The 20,756-nt window shown below is 41.2% G+C and overlaps 1 protein-coding gene across 1 annotated transcript in view; it reads left to right on the forward strand.

The window, feature by feature from the left end:
• Window positions 1–1,847, forward strand: part of GPR158 (G protein-coupled receptor 158) — a gene marked incomplete at its 5' end in the record, with an annotated part of 21,191 nt that extends 19,344 nt beyond the window's left edge. The window contains one exon of the mRNA XM_010084013.1: window positions 393–1,847. Within this exon, the coding sequence (XP_010082315.1) occupies window positions 393–1,847 (1,455 nt within the window). The remainder of the gene's footprint in view (window positions 1–392) is intronic.
• Between the last annotated feature and the right edge of the window lie 18,909 nt (window positions 1,848–20,756).

Raw genomic sequence — 20,756 nt, forward strand, 5'->3', positions numbered from 1 at the left:
GCAGGAAAGCATACACCACAGCATTGTGAAACCTGAAATGTACAGCATGAGTGTATATGCATTGTGCATGCTGTATTCTCTCCCCTATCATTGGGTGGGGGCGGGAATTGTGTGAGCGGGTGTGTGTGGCTTGGCCCCAAGCCAAGGGCTAACCCACCACAATGATGCACAGCTGTGGAAGGTAACGTGTTTGTGCACAAGGCTGAACTTATTTTTAAAGTGAAAAAAAATGGATTCAAGTTGATGGAGTAATCGCATATTCAAGAATTAGAAAAGACAGCGAAATAAGTTTAATGACATTTTAGAGCAATGGATAATGCATTCATCAGGGTACTTGTTTGACTGGACTCACTCTGTACATACTAGTTTTGCCATTCGCTTTTGCTTTGCAGGATGAGTTGAAGAAGCTATACGCCCAGCTTGAAATCTATAAAAGGAAAAAGATGATTGCTAATAACCCACATCTCCAGAAAAAAAGGTGCTCTAAAAAGGGCTTAGGGCGCTCAATAATGCGACGTATTACAGAAATCCCTGAGACGGTCACCAGGCAGTGCTCCAGGGATGAGAAGGAGCTGCTGGAGCACAGTGCTGTGAAGAACACAGCCACGCTGAGGAAAACCCCACAGGATTCCACAAGTTCTGCAAAGCCAAAAGAAGAGACTTTGAAAAACAGAGTCTTTTCCTTAAAAAAGTCCCACAGCACTTATGATCATGTTAGGGATCAAACAGAAGAACCAAATAGCTTAACTACAGAAGACACAGAAGTTACAGCTGCTGAAAATTCGCTTCTGGACTCCTTGAATGGTAACAAACTGACCAAAAATGCTCCTGAAAAAGTTGAAGCTGTCTCCACTGAGTCGGTCCCTTTGGTGTGCAAATCAGTAAGTGCACATAACTTAAGTGCCGATAAGAAGCCTCTACATCCAAGAACATCTGTGTTACAAAAATCCCTCAGTGTTATTGCTAGTGCCAAGGAAAAGACTCTGGGACTAACGGGTAAAACACAAAGTCTAGAAGAAAGTGATAAATCTCATAAAGCTCAGCAGAAGGGTAAGGAGGCCAGCAAAAAACACTCAGCCTCTGATAAAGGGGAGCAAAAGGATTCCCACCGGAAGAACTCTACCCACTCTGAGGAAACAAAGAAAACCCATAAATCTGGAATTATGAAACAGCAAAGGGTTAGTCAAACACCTGCAAATCCAGACACAGGCCCAGGTAAGTCTCTGCACAAGGACAATTTCGACATAGCAGAAGTTTGTCCTTGGGAGTTGTATGACCAAACTCCTGGTCCTGTGCCTTCTGACTCTAAAGTTCAAAAACATGTGTCTATTGCTTCCTCAGAGCCAGAGAAAAACCACCCTTCCCAGCCAAAGGGGAAGACTCATCATAAGCTGAAGACACCTGAGGGGCATCAACAGTCAAATCAAAAGAGCTCAGAGAAGGTGGAGGCAGCCCCTCGGGAGACACAGGAGCAGCAGGTCTTTGAAAATGAGAAAAAACAGTCAAATTCCAAGTCTCAGGTGTCCCCTGGGCTGAAGTGTGAGAATGTTAATAGATATACACCTAATACCTGTGCTGGGGAGCAGGAGGAGCTACCCCAGAAAGCAGCAGAAAAGGAAAACCTCAATAAATTGGCAGAACAGAAAAAAAATGCCTCTTCCGAGGGAAATGTGCTTTCATCTGACTCCCATAAGCCAAGTAGTTACTTACAACAACCTTTAGCATCTCGAGCTGAAGTCTGCCCTTGGGAGTATGATACACCAGATTTACCAAATGCAGAAAAAAGTGTAGCTTTATCGAACACCTCTGCTATAAGTGCAAATAAAACAGCAACACCTCGAAAATAAGAGGCTTTTGGACTGAGGAGAGTAGCAACAGTGAGAAGAAAGACAACAGGAAAGACAGAGGGGACTTAGGCCAAAAGGACCTGAAAATTCCTGAGGAGTATCGCTTAAATCAAGGGAATCAGCACCACAAATAAGTAGGAGTTAAGCAAAGTAAATTATCATTAATGTTGTTATTATTTATTTGTTGAGTGCCAACAATGTGATTAGCAGTGCCCAGAATATGGTCCCTGCTCCAAGGATTTTACTGTGTCAATGAAAGAAACCTGCCTTTGTGAAATCACTTCTCTTTAAAAGAAAAGAAAAATGGTGGTAACAAACGCACAGTGTAGATCTTAACCAAATAATTTCTGAATGCCGTAACTGGTTTTAACTTGCCCTTGGGACTTTAAAGATCCAGCAGAAGTAGGGCACAGAAAATGTCCTCATGGCAAAAAGGGGTATTAATGAGCAGCTTATTAAAATTATGACTTTTCACTTTACATATATAATCTAGATAGCACTGCTAAATCAATGCATCCCAAAAAATACATTTTATATAATGATTGCTCTCATTTTGTTATTACTGTATGTTTTAGTACATTGTTGTGTCTCATATTCAAGCATTCCAGATGGTATAATTTTTGCAAATACCTGATATTATGTGACACAACAACACATTTATGCAATCTGCAGATACTTTCTTTTAATTGCAAGTTAAAATACCTGCTGTAGACTTTTTTGTTTATATATAGAATTGCAGTTATCTTTCGCTGGCTATGGAAGCCGTAATTCATATTGGGAAATTCCTTTGAGCTTTGGAGATTTTTTTTCCTTTCCTGTGATTTATATAGTGATTTTTTTTGTTTATTCTCTATTATTTAAATTTATAGTTTGATACTGTATTATTCAGGGGTTTTATACGCAGTAAGTTACTTGTTATGCACTTCCCTGTTAATGCTTACAGACTTTGTTAGTAGTGGAAATTCAGTCATCTTAGCTGCATATTCTGGTAAGTCTTAGGACAACTTACCTGCTGTTTGTTGCTAACTGGAAAATATCATCTAACAAACCAGAATTCTTGCTTTAAACATCGACGGTGATGATCTTGTTCAGTATTTCATACTGAGCATCTCCTGCTAAGTAAAACAAGCAAGAATGACAACAAATATACCCCAGAAATTATCTCCTGTTTTACTAAAACCAGACAACTCTGGGAAATATATTAGCTAGCTCATATAGAACAGCAGCGTACTGTTCATCCCTGTTGGCAAACCTCCAAAAATTGGCCTTTGGAGTGAGGAGAGAAGTCCAAAACTCTTCCCCTATATATTCAATTGTAAGAGATAGTTTGAGTGATGGCACCTCTCTCCCACTCCCAAAAATGCTTTTTTAGTTTATTTGCACATACATTTACAGTAAAAATTAGTGTTTAATTAAGTACTAATTTTCAGTAATAGCTACAGTCCTCATCGTGCATATGAGCTTAATTCATAGATGGCCCATTCACAATCATGAGTTTTAGTGATGGTTCCCCACTAGGGCCTGAAGACATATTGTAAAGATTCTGAGGAGTATCACTAATAATAAAAAATCCTCAACTATCTAAATGCGGTACCAGTAAAGTGCTGTTCAACAGAATTGGCTATACGTACAAAGACAGCTCAGTCCTAAAGAACTTGTGCAATTTGAGAGAAGTGATGGGATTCAGTGGAAGAACATGAAATGAGGGTGATTGAATAGAATGTGTTGTTTAATATATATATAAAATGTCATATCTAATATGCACATGCACATACACTTATGTAGTACAAACTGATTTTTGTGGCATCATAGACAAAGTGGCTCAAGATCAAATGCAATGAGCAGAGGAACATGGGCATGAGGAGGACTTTTTTATCCTTTAGAAAGGACAGGAGTCTATGGGCATGTCTATACCAACAGATCAAGATGGATCTGATCTTCCTACTGCCTCTGCTAAGCCCAGCCCTGGAATGTGCTGACACCTGAGCCAGCTGGGGACAGGTCAGCTCAGGTCTCGGTGCTAACACATTGGCCTCGCTCTTAAATTTCTGCTCATTAGCTCCAGATTAAAGTGGCTGAACTGCCCCAAGCAATCTGGTTTGCCTGGATGGTGCTCACTTCTACCACAAGGACATGCTGACTCAGGTCTTTGCTATCCTGGGCTTCTCTGACTCTCAAGCCCCTCTTTTTTCAGGGTATAGTTATGGCTTAGGAGATCTAGTCTTTGCCTTCAACACACATCTTCTGGCCAGGACCCTTGCAACCCAGAGTCCCTGTTCACCCGTGAAAAGAAGTTGGGAGTCTGAGTCTGGGTACTTTGGACATCTGTGCACCCCCTTTGCACACACAGTGCTGGTAGCATCCTACGTGCAGCCCAAAGCCTGCTCTCTGTTTTAGTGTGGAAAAAGAGCTGAGGTTAGACCCCATGTGACCAGATTCTCCCTTCCCAGTCCCAGACACTCATGGGATTTGTCAGTAACTTTCCAGGCAACTGCAGTGTGATTTGGTCAGCTCTTCAGAGAGAAAGTAACCCTGAATTCCCCTGCATGGGAAGTCCATCCTGGCAGCACAGCTTTCTGGGAGTCCTCCAGGAGCACACTGACCCTGTGTGGAGAGAGAGGCACAACTTTAAACCTGCTGAGCACAATGACGACTTTGCTCCTTTCCTACCCTTGGGGGAGGTTCTGCAGCCCATCTCAGCAGTGGTTTGTGTGAATGGGGTGTGGGGGACAGCTTGTGGCAGGTTGCCCTGGCTCACTAATGGGAGTTGTCACTTTGTCAGAGCCAGGCACTGAGGTTAGAAGTGGGTGTCCATGGAGGAGTCATGAAAGGAGCTGTTTGTATGTACTCACTGCCTCCTGGGGACAGATGGTCACAAGGAGCAGGTGCCAGCCCTGGCACCCTCACTCGTTCTGCCCTCCATCCTTTACATCAGGGCCGAGCAAGGACACACTGCTCCTGCCCAGCTCTGCAGCAGCCGTGTTGGGGTGCAGCATGCACCAAGGGCGAGGGGATCCGCACAGTACCACTGCCCCTTGCATCACTGGCAGGATCAAGCCCTTCATGGATGGCTGTATCTGTGCCACCACTATCCATCTACAATTCCTTGCTTGTTTTCTTTTCTCTTTCTTTCTTTTTTAAAAGATAACTTCATTAAAAACACAAAAACAAAGCCCATTCCTTGGCTGATGTAAAACAGCCCAGCTGCGGGCCAGCAAAAGAACGATGTCTGATTTACCAGGGAAGGCACTGGCTTGTATATTCTTGTTTGGTTTTGCTTTCTTTCATCCTGACCCTTTCCTTCACTTCTTAAAAACTGTCTATTATGGTTCTTTAGGCTTGTTGTAGTCACAGTGCCTAAGACTGATACAATTGGAGAACTTTCCTTTAGAAAGCCACAAAGCTTTCCGCAGTTTATTTAGCATCTGATATTTGGGCTACACATTCAATTGGGACTTTAAATTATTTTGCACTTAAGAAAATGAGGGGCCAAACTTCACTCAACTATTCTATTTCACTATGATGCTGCTAGAAACATTGCTTAATGAAGACATACTAAGTTAGACATAAATAATGTTCTTTATTTCATAGATTTTTCTCCACCAGCATATATGGGCTAGATTGTTTAGTTGTCTTTTTCTGGAGTTTCTTTGTCATTATTCAGCCAAGAGAAGTGCAATTCTAGAATTAAGATGTTTTCTAGCAGATGTTAAGAGAAGAGATACTAAACACTAAGGTCACAAACATTTGCTAGGTTGTCCTTTTAAATGCATGTGCAAGCTGCATTCCTCCTTTATTTCTAAGCCATGGTTTATAAATAACTAGATTTATACCAATCTTATTAGACTTCTATTATTTATGCAAGATTATACGCTTTAAAATATGAATCAGTACACACCTATCATCAGCTTTGGTGGCATCATAGACCTGAAACCAGACGATACTTTTCTATTTGCTCTCCTTAGGCTTTTGCATGCATATGACAACAGGCAGGCCTGAGAAAACACTGCCTTTTGACTTTTAACATTTTAGCTACTCCAAGTTGTAGAGTATATAAAGTTGTAAGTCTCTTCACTTTATAATGTGGTTCTTATAACAATGTTATCTGGCAACGAACAGCATCCACCATGAAATACTTGATAGATTTATGTTGTAATGTGTTGCAGCATGTAAATAATGTAACTTCTCTGCAATAAAGCACATTTATATGAAATCTGTCTGCAGGCTTTTGTGTTGTGATTTTGTGAAGTCATTACTGATCCAAACTGTGCCCTTACTTCATGATGGGAAATCATGGAATAAACTTAAAAACCTGTGTTTGGTTGCTCTGCTTGGCAAACACCCCTAATGGTGGCTTTCTGCCGTACCTTTTCCTCTGCTGCTGCACACAAGTTGACCAGAGCAGTGGCCATGAGCTGGGCTGGTGTGTCATGGGCATGCAGGGGTGCCGGCACGGGGCAGAGTTAAGTCTTTTGGAGGCTGTCTCGGTCTGTTTGGAGTTGATGTACAGATGATGTTGACAGGGAGTTTAGACTGACTGCAGTACTACAGGTGAGAAACAGGTAGATTTGACATACTTCAGTGCCAAAAATAGTATCATATAATGATGTCTTTGTTCCATTAAGATTTTTTTGAAGCTGCAGGGTGCTAAGAGCTGTGTAGTTCCAAGCAGTCATCTCGGAGACTTCACCAAGGGAAAATCACAGCCCCGCTGGAGAAGTTACCTGTCCAACTCTCTTCCCACATCACATTTTATGAGGTACTTGGCAAATGCACGTGATTTGTGTAAGCTAGCAAAATTAGCTAGCTCCTCTGTAGGCAGTGTATTTTAATAGTTATGTTTCTACTCATTTTAATGCTTTTATAATGTATCAGTTTCCCTTTGTTGACAACATTTTTGTTCTCTCTATGATTTTTTTTCCAATTGTTTTGCAGGAACTTGCTACAAAACTTTGATTTCCATCTCAGGTACTGCATTGCAAGGCCAGCAGTTATCCTTACAAATTTCTTTGTGTTTGAAGTCAGAAGACAGTAAGTTCACAATTTATGGAATTTTCCTTCAGAAATAGTTAAATATTTTAAAATACAACTTGGACAGTTTTTATTCTGATTACTTTAATCATATATACACTGTGTTAATGACCATCAAAATGGTAATATGTAAAATCTGCTATCAAAATGCTACATTTGTGGCTAAGTGGTATTTAAATGTATTTTTGCTTCCAGGATTTATGATTAATTGTAGGTTGCAGTTGTGCACTGCATGACCTTTCCATTCAACTGTTTGTTGTCCAGATTACAACTGGAATTGCAAAATCATAATATGACGAAAATACAGTGCCCAGGTAGGGTTTGGCTTTTTTTGATTTTCTGTCTCATCAGTGTATGACAAGTATTTTTACACACAAGTTAAACTACTTGCTAAACCACTTGCTTTGGTGTTTTTTGCATTACCTTGTAAATTTAGATATTATTCTTAATTCCTTGGGAACAACATTATAATTCAATATAATGGGCTAGCAGATAATAATAGAAAATCAATTAGATAACACTACATATTGTTTTTCTTTGTTAAACACACGATAGTGAAAATGTGGAAACCCTGGCATTTCTGGGGAAAACAGTGAGGATTTTTTTATTACTTTCCAATTCAGTACCAATTATTTTTAGTATTAAGGAACTTAGAGAAAACTTCACTACATTCTAATTGATCAAATACTGTCTTGTACATTATTTAAAATACTTGTTATTTCAGCTGAAACAGTAGATCTTGCCCCAAACTCAATTTTTACTAGGGGTGCATTTGACCCAGTGGGGATGGATTTCAACAAGGTGCAGAAATCTGCTTATATTAAAGGTCCATGTCAATGTATGATTGTATTTATATTAATGTACCATTTTATGCTGTTCCTGCTTTTACCTCACAGTAAATTGCCTTTCTGTTGAAAGAAATTATTTGGATATTGTTAGTTCAGAAAGTATGTGCATGTTTAGAGAATCAGGCAGGTAGGTTGTAAAAGGAAATACGTTTACACAAAACAGTGCAGCTTTTAGAGGCTCTTCACTCAGAGTTCCTACTTTCTTCTGCTTGTTTCTTGTCTCCTTGCATGGGAAACACATTTTCTGGTGTAACTTAATTAGACCTAAAAGAAGACTATAGAGGACAGGAGGCATCAAGTTACTAAATGAGAGGCAAACTATTAGTTGGTTGATTCTTAGCATAGAAGTTACTGATTTTCAAAGCCACCAGAAAAATAATGTAGTCTCTGGTCCTCTTTGAATTCTTTGAAAACTCCAGTCTGAAAGACTAGATTATTGGTTTTGATGAATGCTTACAAATGGCAATAGCAAATCTGCAAAGTCAGCAAAAGAGTCCATGCCCTCATACACCCACTTGGAGAAACAGGCTGATGCTGGGCCAGGGGGACTTTTGGTGTGGGAAACTGTTTTGAACAGCACTCAGGACCACACGTTGACTATATCCAGAATTAATGCATTTTGGACTACCAGGAATGAGTTATTGGAGCCAAAGAGGAGAGAGAACGTGTGTGACAGTGTAGACACCCTTCCAGCAAGACTGAGGTGGGGAGACGACAGGCACATTTTAACTAGGCCACCGAACAAGCTGGCCCATCTTAAGTCAGGATCTGGTTCACGTTCATACCAGGGAAACAAAAACCTGCTGCCAGCAATCCACTGATACAAAACCCTTAAGGAACAAAGAAAGCATTCATCATCCCAAGAGCTGCCACTGCCTGTTCACATCCCTGCTTTCCAGCTGGTGGTCCCACCAGGTGCTTACTGCCCTTTGCCACCCTGCAGGTAGTACCAAAGGTTCGCCTTTTCACTGGAAATGTCGCAGCGGCTTATGCTTGGTTTTGCTCTCTTTTCAGCCAGAGGCCAGAAGCATTGTGCTGCAAACTAAAGCTCTTTTCAGCTTTTCTGCTAGCTGTTCAGCTGCCTTTGATCCCCTGGAGTTACTTTCCTGAGCTCAAGTCCCAGGCAGATGGCAGCGCTATTGTCCTCATCTTCTGGAAACATCCCACTTTATTTTTAAATCACATGCTACTGTACAGACTAGAGCTGTCTTGGTAAAATACCTCCCCCCAAGCCAGAGATAGCTCAGACAAAGCCACACTCAAACAATTTTCTGCCTTGCTGTAAACTTCCAGTGTAATTATTTGGCGAATCATTTAGGGGCAGATTTTTACATAGGTACTGGTCTGGCTCCCAGGCTCCCTGTGCCTTAATTTTCCATCGTTGCGGGGGGATGACCTGGGGATGACCTGACTACTTCCAAAAAATGGCAGGAAGAAGGATGCAGTAAAAATCTTACAGTCTTCACATAGATACTCCTCATAGCACTAACACAAGCATGATACTGCTCTTCACCTTTTTTATGACAACGGATTATAGTGTTAAATGGCAGTAAAACCCATATTGATTCACAAAGTAGGTGATTATCAACTTGCAATTTATGGAACCTTGGTTAATGTAAGCAATTTTATACTATGTGAATTTTCCTCTTGGCTGTTTTATAATTTGCATTTTTTCTTAGCAAAACAGATAAAACCCAGACAAACTTGAAGTTGAACTGACCTGACCTTTTCCTACATTAAAGTTCCCGAGCTGTTCAAATGTAGGAAATTAATACTTGCTGGTTTTTAGCACTGATGTCAGGAGTTCTCCAGAATTTCCCTTGCCCACCTGCACAGCTTGCTGGTGCTATCAGGGCATTCCTGTGGACCTGTGAAGAGTGAATTAAAAATCCTCCTTGCCTCTCCAAATGCTATCCAAATGTCACAGGGACGGTCTTAGGTATTTGCATCTCTGGTACATCTGGTACAGTTTTATACGTCTGTTTAGCTCTTCATCTCTGCTCAATTCCATGGAGCCAGGTAAATTCAAAGAAATAATATCAAAGTCTGCTGCTCTTTACATCCTTAACTAAAATAGCTGGGCTCTGTAAACAGAGCTGAGTGTGCTCAGAAGAAAGGTAAGTTGTGGCACAGCGTGGAGATCAAATCTGTCGTGAGCGTCCAGTTTATTTAATGTCACTGTCACAACCTTCACGCAAAGTAAACCCAGATCTTGAAGAAAGTTTTAAGTGCATTTCCTGATCCTCCTTTCTAGACTTCTCGACTGATCTCCTTCAAGGATTGCATTTTCTCCCCCTCTCTTCTTTTACGAAGAGTGGTCAAAATGAGCTCATTTACTAACATAGGCTCAGATGCATAGATGTTTCCTAGACTTGCCGCTCTGGACTCAGCCAGCCCCTCTGCCTTATCTCCCCCCCAGCATTTTTGGATGCTCTGAGCAGCACAAGGCAGGAGTGGCAGTATCATTGCATCAATCTAGGTTGTCCTAGGTGCTGTACAAAAATGCACATACATAAATAAATGCTGATTTTTTTTTTTTTTTTAGTCCTCACAGCTTTGCATTATGGAAAGACAAAGACAAAAGCAAAAGAGGAAGGGGGTGACTGTCATGTGAGTACAATGAACACATCACTGACAATAAAAAATTTTATTTACCACTTTTCCAGCTATATTTGTCTATTAAGGTTTTGTTTAAGATTTGTTAAGAGTATTTGCAGGCAAAAATAAAAGATAAAAGAGATTAAAAAAACCTAAGATATTAAAATAATTCTGTTGACCAAACTACAGTCTGCATGTATCCATACTGTTTCATTAACTGCATACTCTGCAATAATGGAGGAAGACTCCATGATTGTTTATATAAACTACAAATTCTTAAGAGAATTTCATAGCTGCATTTTCTAGCTGCTTTGCCAATAGCAATCTAACTATGTGCACAGACTGCTGCTTCTTTCTGGTCCATCTCCTAAAACCTTGGTTTTCCTTTCTTAGGACCATGCTGGATTAGGAGTTGCTTTGTTTAGAAAAAGGCTCTTTCAGTGGGCAGCTGGCTGTAGCAAGAGCTGTAGTGCTAATAAATGAATAACACTAAAGGACCAAGCCTTTACTGCTGTTCTGTTGTACCTTCTGGATGCTCTTCATCCTTCAGGTGTCTTGGATTTTTAATTAAATGCTCCCTTATTATTATTACTACCGGGCGGAGCAGTCCTTTCACCCTGTTGCCATTGTCCCTCTGCTGTGTGACACTCCGATGGTACTGTTCATACGCTCTGTTTTTTCCAGCTCCCTCTAATGACAAAGACTTCGCTGTGCTGCTGATCCTAACCAGGACAGATTTCTGGCTGAGGTGCTACCTGCTCCCCAGGACTTTACAGTGTACGTAATCCCTCACTCTCTGGAGTCTGTAGCCACTTCATGTACCTCCTGTATGTGTATATTTTTGTTTAGCAAGTTGTCTGTTTAATGGGGCATTGCTTCTATGTGGGACTGCAGTGGACAGTCTCCTCGCAGAGGATTTCTGTGTCCTCTTAGTCTCTGTGGCAGACTCTGCTTCCTAAGGGGTGCAGTTGCAGTGGTCTGGTATTGTCAGGGAGGGATTCCGCCCATTTTGGTGGCAATGTGTACCGGTAACCTGGTCTTTCTGTTGCCTTGTGGTACCCAGTGGCAGATGCTTTGTGTGGCACTGATTTGAATGAATCTCACCATGTGGAAACCTACGTATGAGTGAATCTTCTTAGGACCCTTGTATGGTCAATGGAGATTTATTCAGTAGTCATTGGAGTCTATGGTGTAATTAATTTCACACTGAAGACAATGCCTACAGGAGGTCATTTAAATAGCACCCTAGAGTTGCCATCTTTCCATTTTCCAAGGGAGATTAGGATGACTAGCTCAGATTTAGAAGTATCCAAGATGTCTCATAGTAGGTGAGATGTGGGATCCCACATAGATGTGATTCATCCTATGCTGTACATTGGCACTGACAATGCCTTAATCTTCTTTCCAGCCTCCCAGCTTTTCATCTGGCAAGGATCATTCAGATACCTAATCTTACAGCATGGGTGACTGAGTAAGGCAGGGAAGACACAGGCCAGACAAAATCCTTCACTTTTAAACAGAATACATAGTACTCGTTAGTATTCAACATAGAGTGGTAATGTATACAGAAGTAATGTACTCCTTATCACTAAAAGGGAGCTGTTCTGTTTTGATCTCTCCCAGAGCTGAGTGGGGGTTTTGTTAAATTGAAGTGTCTCCATTTGGTTACTGCTCACTCTATTGCACACTTTGTATGGTTGCATGTTGCATGCGTACTTTCATTTGGTTCCCTGCAGCCAGCAAGGAATAACAGCCCACCATTGGGGGATCAACAAACCCCCATGAAGTCCAAACAATAGTTATTCCACACTTCCCTGCAGCAGGGAAATTCTGTGCTTTCTGCAGTAAGAGATGCCTGAAGGACTAAAATGTAATTACAGTTCCACCTAGAGCTTGGTGAAGCTCCCTCTGTTTTGCCAGGATGAACGTTACAGCTACAAACTGTGCCAGGAGCTGGTATGTAGGAGTCTCTCTGAGTTATCAGCCTGTTGTCTGCTCCTTTCTTGAGTGTGGTTGTGTTATTTAGTGGCAGTCTGATACGAAGCCCAATGAAGCCACAGGGAGTTTTTCCACTGACTTAAGTAGTTTTAAATCAGGCTCCAAAATAAAAATTCTCTCTTTAGAAGGCAGGATGTAGCAGAATGGTGAGGAACTGTGAGAGGCTTAATCATTACATTTACTCAGCTTTATGACTAATGCCTGTGTCAGTTAACAAGTTTTATTAACAATATAGTGACCTTGAAAACTCTACATCTGACTAACTCATTCTCTTTTATGAGTAAGTGCTCTATATATTGAGCAAGGATGTAATTGAAATGATGTCATATAAAGTGAGTTGAAGCTTAAAATGACTTAAATAATATCTGGATTGCAGTTTCCCTTGAAACTGATATAGTTTTTAAACATTGAAAGAATACCTTAAATTACTGAAATTAAGGGTGGCAGTATAGTATCAGTATCAGGTAAAATACATGTGTATAGTGAGGTGAATATTAAGGCTATTAATCATAGGTATGAAGTGCTACGTAGTACAGAATTATTCCAGCACTGGAAACAATTCAATGTGAATAGGATGAATTTGGGGGATTTGCCAAGTATGAAAATATGTTTGACAGTGAAAATGGATATCCATGAAGTGTATGGATCATAATGCTAATGCTTTGGCAGGTATGAAGGTATTTAAGCCTCACTTAATATGAAGTGAGGCTTAACAGATGCTCCATACAGAAGCAAGTGCAGAGAGCTGGACAATTACTGTATAGTTACAGGGAGTGGCTGAGATTCACTGTTATCAATGATGAGGGTGCAAATGGTACATCTCACTCCAGCCCACTCAGAAATCTAACCACCCCTTCTTTCTGCCCCCAAAATGTCACTTATCACTGAGCTAAATCAGCACATCTACTTAGCCATTTAAGTTCTTTCTCTTCCTCAAAAACCGTTATATGCCATAGCACAGGTGTGATATATGCAGTGTGATCACACCTCCCGAGATACATAGCTGGCCTGCCTGCTGTTGGAGCCAATCTTTTACACAACTCAGCTAAATATCATACCCTTTCTTTGAGAAATGAATATCCATACATTTCTCTGCGTATGCATGTTGTAATTTGCCCTGCATTATAACTCTGCAGTCCATAGCAACCATCAGTGTAGTAAACTATATGCATCAATAATGCACCATGGTTGAGCAACCATGACTCCATATCCCCCTTGATTCATTAACCCAAGAAACACACACCAGGACGCAAGTGCAGGTGAGACCTGACCTCCTTCCAAATGCTTTGTTAGTTACACCCTTTATTTAACCCTGCTCCAATGTGCAAGGACAGTACCCTTGTGTTCCCTCATCCAGGAGCACAGTAATGGCACAGCATTTCCAAATGGCAACACGACTACAGGGCCCTGGGGCATGCTCTTCACCACAGTGCTCAGCAGCAACTGCCCAGGCTCCTCTCGTGCTGTTGGCACCACGCCCTGGTGAAAGGGCTGAGCCCAGGTGCAGGTAGGGGAAATAGTCCCTGTGAGCACCAGAGCCTGCTGCTGTCAACCCTGCCGTACAGATTGTGATGGCTCACAAGATGACCACCCTTCACACCGTGTTCCAACCAAATCCCATACTGGGAACTGAGTGGAGCCATGATTTCCTGGTGCTGCAGGGGTTGGGAGAAAAAAAAGCAGCGAGAGAGCTCTATGAAAGCTGTGTGGGAGGGACAAGGGAGGAAACTGAGGAAACCTGGGAAGTATCAGCAACTTTCTTTGCAAGGACTACCCAAGATAGTATCCATCTGAGTAAGAGCTATCTGTGAGTCTTCTTAGGTCCCCTTTACAAACCGAGATCGAATCGATGTCGTTGATGGAGTCTGGGATAGAATTAGTCTCCCACTAAACTTCTCATCTAAGAGATCAGATGAAACACACCACAAAATATCTTGTCAAGCACTGGAGCAGGTTGCCCAGGGAAGTGATTGAGTCGCCATCCCTGGAGATAACGTGTAGACGTGGCGCTTAGGGACGCGGTTTAGTGGTGGAGTTGGCAGTGTTAGGTTAACAGTTCTCGACGATCTTAAGGATCTTTTTCAGCCTAAATGGTTCTATGATTCTATACTAATTTCTCTCTCTGGAATATGAGGGAAGTTAAGGCTCACATTCAAACATCAATGCTGACCTTGTACGTGTCTAAAGTATAACTGGGGTAAGGAGCCATCACTGTTGTCTTTACTGAGAAAGCCATAGTTCCTTTCCAGAATGCTGTTATGCAGGATTACTACTTAATTATGAGTAACAAAACCTGTGTATGTCAGGTTTGTCAGTAACTATAATTGTTAAGCTTTCATGTAACTTCTATGGGTATACTGTAATTTTTACCCTTAATATTGCATAATTATAATTATACATTTTAATCTTCTTATCTTGAATAAGCGTGAAACATTTAACAGAAGTTTGGGGGGGGTCTCAAGTTTGCACCAATTCAATTAGTTTGCTGTCAGGAGGCAAGTGAAGTCTTTATTCTCAACTCTGACCCTGTGCCTGCAGTTCCTGCACTGCCTGCTGACCAGCCGCCCTGGGCTCTTCTCTTTGACATGCTCTCCCGCCCTGTGAAGGCTGCTTTGACTCCAGCCAGGATCTCTCTGGTAGCACTGATGGTACACAGCTGGCAGCATGCCATGACTCTGCTACGAGTCTCTGAGCTCCCTCTTGTACCATGCTTTCATGAATAGCCAACCAAAGTGATTTATGTAGAAAAATAGTTTGTGTATGTGTATGCATAGGTATATACATGTATGTGTGGGGGGTGGGGGGGGGGTATGTATAATACATTTAAAGTCACACATAGGCAGGCACTTGTACACAACTATATCCAACTATCCCTGATTATCTCCTAGGTGCGGCCTAAAGACCCTGACATATAAAAGCAGTTATTTAAAAAATACAAAGAAAAGCTCTAAAAGCAGGAGACTAGTACTGTATGTTAACTGTATTGTTATGCAGAGGTATTCCACCACCATGGCAGCTGCAAATCCATTAGGCTATACCTTTCCTCCAGTAATGTTTATACCATGCTTCAGATTTTAATTGATCAAGTAAGGAGAGTCAGTCCATGTACCTTGAATAGATGCTACTTCAGAGAAATGTGACTCAATAAAGTGCCATTGGGGAGGTTTTCTGTGTTATATCTGCTAAAGTGAGTCACTATGGAGTGAACTGCTGCTTTTTGTAGGCAGACCTTCAGACAAGAGACTGTGAAACATCAAGAAGCTCTGAAACATCAGCCTTGTTCTAGAAATCCTTTTATGTAAAAGAAGCCAAGCTACTCCAACCTAGTCTGACATGAGATGCTAATCCAAGTCGTCTGCTGTCTTTGTTTATTGGGGTTTACTATCTGGCAGTCTTTTTCCCAGAGCAGAGGAGTGCTCTGGTGGTATTAACGTTCCCAATTCAGAGGTTTCCAATGTACAAAATGCTTCTACCCTCTGTACGTGAGTGTTATAGATGACTATGCTATTGCAGCTGTAGTCTTGATTGATGCTGGCAATATACTATGTTCTTAAGATCTTATTGAATATGATTAAGGTTCATCATATATGGCAGAAGCCTGAAGAGAGCTAAAATATTTAAGTTACAAGAAAACCTGTAGCAGCTTATGAATTCAGACTCAGTTTGAGAAAGAAATATAAGCATTTTTGTAAGTAAGGAAATGCATGGCTAAAATACCTTGGAAACCCCAGCTCTGCCCCTCTAGCAACAGCAATCCAATTTCCTTCCTCCTGGCAGAGCTTCTTGGAGACATATGTTCTTTGAGCTGACACAGTGCGTTGCCGTTAGGGGATGACTAAGGAGAGCTGGAAAAATAAAAACCCTGTTCCATGGAGAGTATAATTGCTTGCTTCTGTGGCTCTTTTCAAGTTAATTAAAAAATCTAGGAAGAGTAACTGTAGTTTGGAGATCATAGCAATGTTGGTGCATCATGGAGAGTTATCTTCTCTTTGTTTGACCAGGTGTACGTTATGAATCAAAGAAGCTCTTAGTGAGGAAAGGTACATCAGTACGTTGCCATGAAAAGTTTCAATGGGCTGGCATTTTCTGACAGCAGTATAAAGGCCTTCATGAAAAAAAAAAAAAATGTTAACTATCTTCAGTGAGGGTATTTGTTCTACTGTCCTGGCACAATAAGCATCTTCTGTAGCTTAGCTTTTGCCCTTTCATATGTTGCTTTCAGAAAGGCTTAAGAAAGCTTCCTATAGGTACTGTTCCTATCTCCCACTAAGCCAGACCACTGCACAGCATTACTTCTCTTCCTCAAAGTTAATGCTGAGGAAGTCAACAATAAGATGAAAAAGTGAACTTAAGCTGCATCTAAGAACTGCTGTTTACTGGGAAGGGAGCTGGAGGAGCAGCTTCACTCATGGTTTGCATCTCTGTGGTTGAATCAGAAAGAAACACATCTTTTCCCTCTCCCCCCCACCACACCCTTAAATAATAATGCAGAAAAGCATTTGAAATAAATAGTTCTTTAATAGAAATGTGTGTCTCTAGTTTCCTTACTTAAATGCAGGAAAAAATCAGCTTTCATTTCTATGAATTTATATGAATTAAATATCTACAAAGAGGATCATAAAAACTTGAAACCTAAAGGCTCAAACATCAGAAGGCAATTAAAACTTGAGGCTTTGCACATACTGAGAGAAAGAGCGGCTATACAAAAATAACTTCGAGGAGGATACTTTCATGGCAGAGGAGCAGCTAACTCCTACATGCAGCAACACATACATGCAGCCTACTTTTTTGTCAGGAATGGATTCAAGGGTCCCCAGGGGTCCTGTGTGAATACTCAGTCTGCAGTCACAGCTTCAGGCACAAGAAAATTGACTGCAATGTGCTCTTAATCCTTCAGAGGAGCCTGGGAAGCCTGGACTTTGTTACACTCTTCGTTTCAGAATCATCTTACAAATCCATCCCCGCCCCACTGCAGGTTTCATAGGAAGCCCTTCACTGGGCAGGGGAGTTAATTCCCCTCATCTCCTTCTCCTTTTCCACCAGCACTGGTCTCTGGGGAGTAAGGATCCAGCCAATCATCACAATTTCTCCTTCATGCAGAGGTGGATGTACCTGGGTTGGTATCTAGGCCACCTAATGATACAAAACTGCACTGTCCCAGCCCTTTCCCACACAGCTGGGGCATTGCTGGTGTTGGCTGCTGAGTTTCCAGGGCCTCTGAAATACTCTTTTTTGTAACATTGCTTCAGGAAGAAACACAATAAACACTTCAAATTCCATGTCTGATTTACGTATTCCTTGAACGCTATTTAAATCAGGTGCAAAACAACAACATCTCCAACACCAGTGGCTGTGTCAATTAGTAAAAGATATTTTAAGTTGAATTCTCTGTGGGAGGCTCCATTTTCCCATTAGAAACTTCCTTCTTCTTGATTATTTCTCCGTCATCACTAGTGTTTGTAATTCTTCTTACTTGCTGCGAATATCATTAATATTAAGCACCAGATATGTAATGAAGTTACTAAAAAGGGGTAAACTAGTTCACAATAGGAAGCTAGAAGTGTACCAGGATGTGGATTAGCCTTTCAAAAGGAGCTCCAAGTATGAGACCAGAACCTCATAGCTATATATGTGGATGTAAATTTCATACAACTGACTCCTATTTATTTATTTTTCCTCTGAGCCTCAAGTACTGTTACTCCACTGGGAGGCTGCGAATGCATCGTGTGGGCACAGACTAGGAAAAAAAAAATGGGGCCCAGCATGTTTCCGTCCAAAAATGTGGAAAACTTTGATCATTCATTAGGCAGAAGGAGCAATATTAAAATCCTTTTCCTTGTACGAAAAACAAATAAAAAATGCAGAAACAAGTTCTGCAGTCTGCCACCAGCCTGATCCTTCTGAGGGCTGGAGCTGAGGCTAATATTCTGGCAGCTGTATTTACCTAATTCTGTTAGGAGAGTGTCAGTCCCTTGGGGCTTGAGAAGTCAGTCTTCCCACACTGTATTTTCTTTTTTTCTCTGTATATTTTTACATTCAGGTTTGGACTTGAAAGCTTTTTCTGACTCTGTGTTGTGTATATTTCAGAAGGTGGTTTTGTTAAGTGAATCTTCCGGAGTACCCTGATACTTGCAGCATTACAAAGAAGTGCTTGATGCTGTGAGAAATTTGGGGTAAAAGCAGATCCTTCTTATCCTTGAGCTTCAGTGTTACTGCATCCTGCCTCTCTTGCAATAGAGAGCACGGTAATCCTGCAAGTGTCGCATTCAGGGCAATCACTGGAGAAACACAAGCTGGAAATGTGAAGTGTCCCTTTACTGTGTCAACTTCTGCAAGCCATAACATGACTGGCACAAGGTGTGAGAGACCATATTTCTGACTAAAGGCAAATGTAAATCTTAATAGCTAAAAAGGGCTCACAGACAGGAATAAAAATATAATGTACCTCTCATTTGCAATTTTCTCTTTAAGTCCTCCTAAATAAACTGTCTGTATAGATAAAGTATATCGCATACATGTGGTCAGTGAAAACATACAAAACAGGTTGGTGAAGTTCATTCTTTTTTTGTGATTCCCTGAGAGTTAAGATGGATATTATCTGCAGAAAATGGAACTTTAGACATAAGTCAGTCAAAACTATAACAATAGTTGAAATAATGTTGTTAAACATGTAAGTGAATCTTAGCATGGAAGCATGAGTATTGTCATACTGGCTTCCATATATCTCTGGCTCCCATATACTTCTCACCCAGTAGGCTGGCTCAGTGAAGAACCAAGTGGAGGTTTATCGAGGGAGGATGCAAGTATTTCTTTAATAGGTCATTACAGAATGAGCAGCCTATTGGGAGGTAGCCCACTCAGAATAACTGCATCACTGATGTTCTCTCCCCTGTTGTTAAATCCCGTTGTGTTGTGATTCAGATTTTAGATCCTTTTTCTGGTCACAGATTGCTGATTTATCATCTGCAACAGTGATCCCTCAGTGTAATCTCTTGTGCCATTTCCTCTTAAGCCAATTCTCCCTGCTCCCCTCCCTGCTGCCAATGTGTGCTGAGCGGTGGGGAGGGCGCAGGTGGCGGTTCCACCCAAAGGTGGCAAGGTTGGGCCCTAGTCAGTCCTGGGAGCTTGTGGAGCTCTGGGGGCCACTCAGAGCACGTAGGAAAGGAGCTACCACAGGCCACCGACCTCGGGCATCTGAACTACACAGTTATTTTTTAACTGGCAGTACTGATTTAGACTGCCATTATCTCTAATGATTCCTGCCAGGACCACTCTGCCTGCCACCTCCCACCTCACTGCTCACCCAGCTTTGCTGTATTACATCTTCCTGAAGTCTTCTCATTTCTCATATTTGAATGCAAATTGGGGGGAGAGGGGAGTGTAGCTGCAAATGATCTTATTTTACTGGACTTTTTCCATAGTAATTAGTAAGCAGATTACATATCTTTCCTGTAGTGACTGTTGTGTTCATCAGGCTCACCTTGTGCTATGCTGAAAATGTATTTATTCTGATTATTTATTTCAGTTTAAAAAAAAAAATCTTAGAGATTAGTGAGACACAATTTTTCTTTGCCAATGTTCAGGCAAGAATCTCATTATATCATGACTACCTACTGCTTCACTATTTCACATTTAAAATTATGGTAGCAGCCAGTTATATACTACTGAAAATAAGCCTGGGTGAGATATGTTCTTCCTGAGTTATCCCTGTTTTTTAATAACAAGAAGAGAAACACCTATTGCTTTCTGTTTCTCTCTTACAGCCATTGCATTTTAAGAGCTGAAAAAAGCAGACTGGGAGAAGTAGGAAATTGCAGCAGCACGGAGTGTGTAAGCCAATCACCCATTGCAACTGAGCAGTATCCAAAGTGAGTCTGTGAGAGCACATCTGGTGCAGAAGTTACAGATGATGATTAAGACCTTGGTGATGTACGTTACAGTAGCGGGCATAACACAGCGGTATAAAGGAACCACCATAATGCCGTAGATTTACCTTCCCCTACTAGATACAGCATTAGGTAGCCAAAATTTAATCTTAGTCTATACAAAATGAGTTGGCTACACTGATTAAAAACATGGCAAGATTTACAGAATGGGACTTTTTCATCATTCTGTTTGTTCTGCATTTATTGCTAGTTGAATAAAGCAAGCCTAAGGGGATAGCCTACATCAATCAGGTTTGTTTTCTTGAAGGTTAAGTTCATGAAATCAAATTCTGACCTTTTAAGAGTTTACACTGGCTGAGCCTTTCTGCTCACTGGACCTCCAAGCAAAACCGTTAGTCCACAGATTTCACTTTTCTACAAACATTCCCCACCTTCCCTACCATTAGAAGCCACTTCTTGTTCTTAAAGGGTTTGCTGCCATTCATCAAAATGCAAACAACTAAAGGGCATCTGTGAAGCAACTGTTGAAACAACATGGCTCTAGTCCT

Source organism: Pterocles gutturalis, unplaced genomic scaffold (genome assembly GCF_000699245.1).
Source record: "Pterocles gutturalis isolate BGI_N339 unplaced genomic scaffold, ASM69924v1 scaffold22090, whole genome shotgun sequence".
In the NCBI taxonomy this organism is placed as follows: Eukaryota; Metazoa; Chordata; class Aves; order Pterocliformes; family Pteroclidae; genus Pterocles; species Pterocles gutturalis.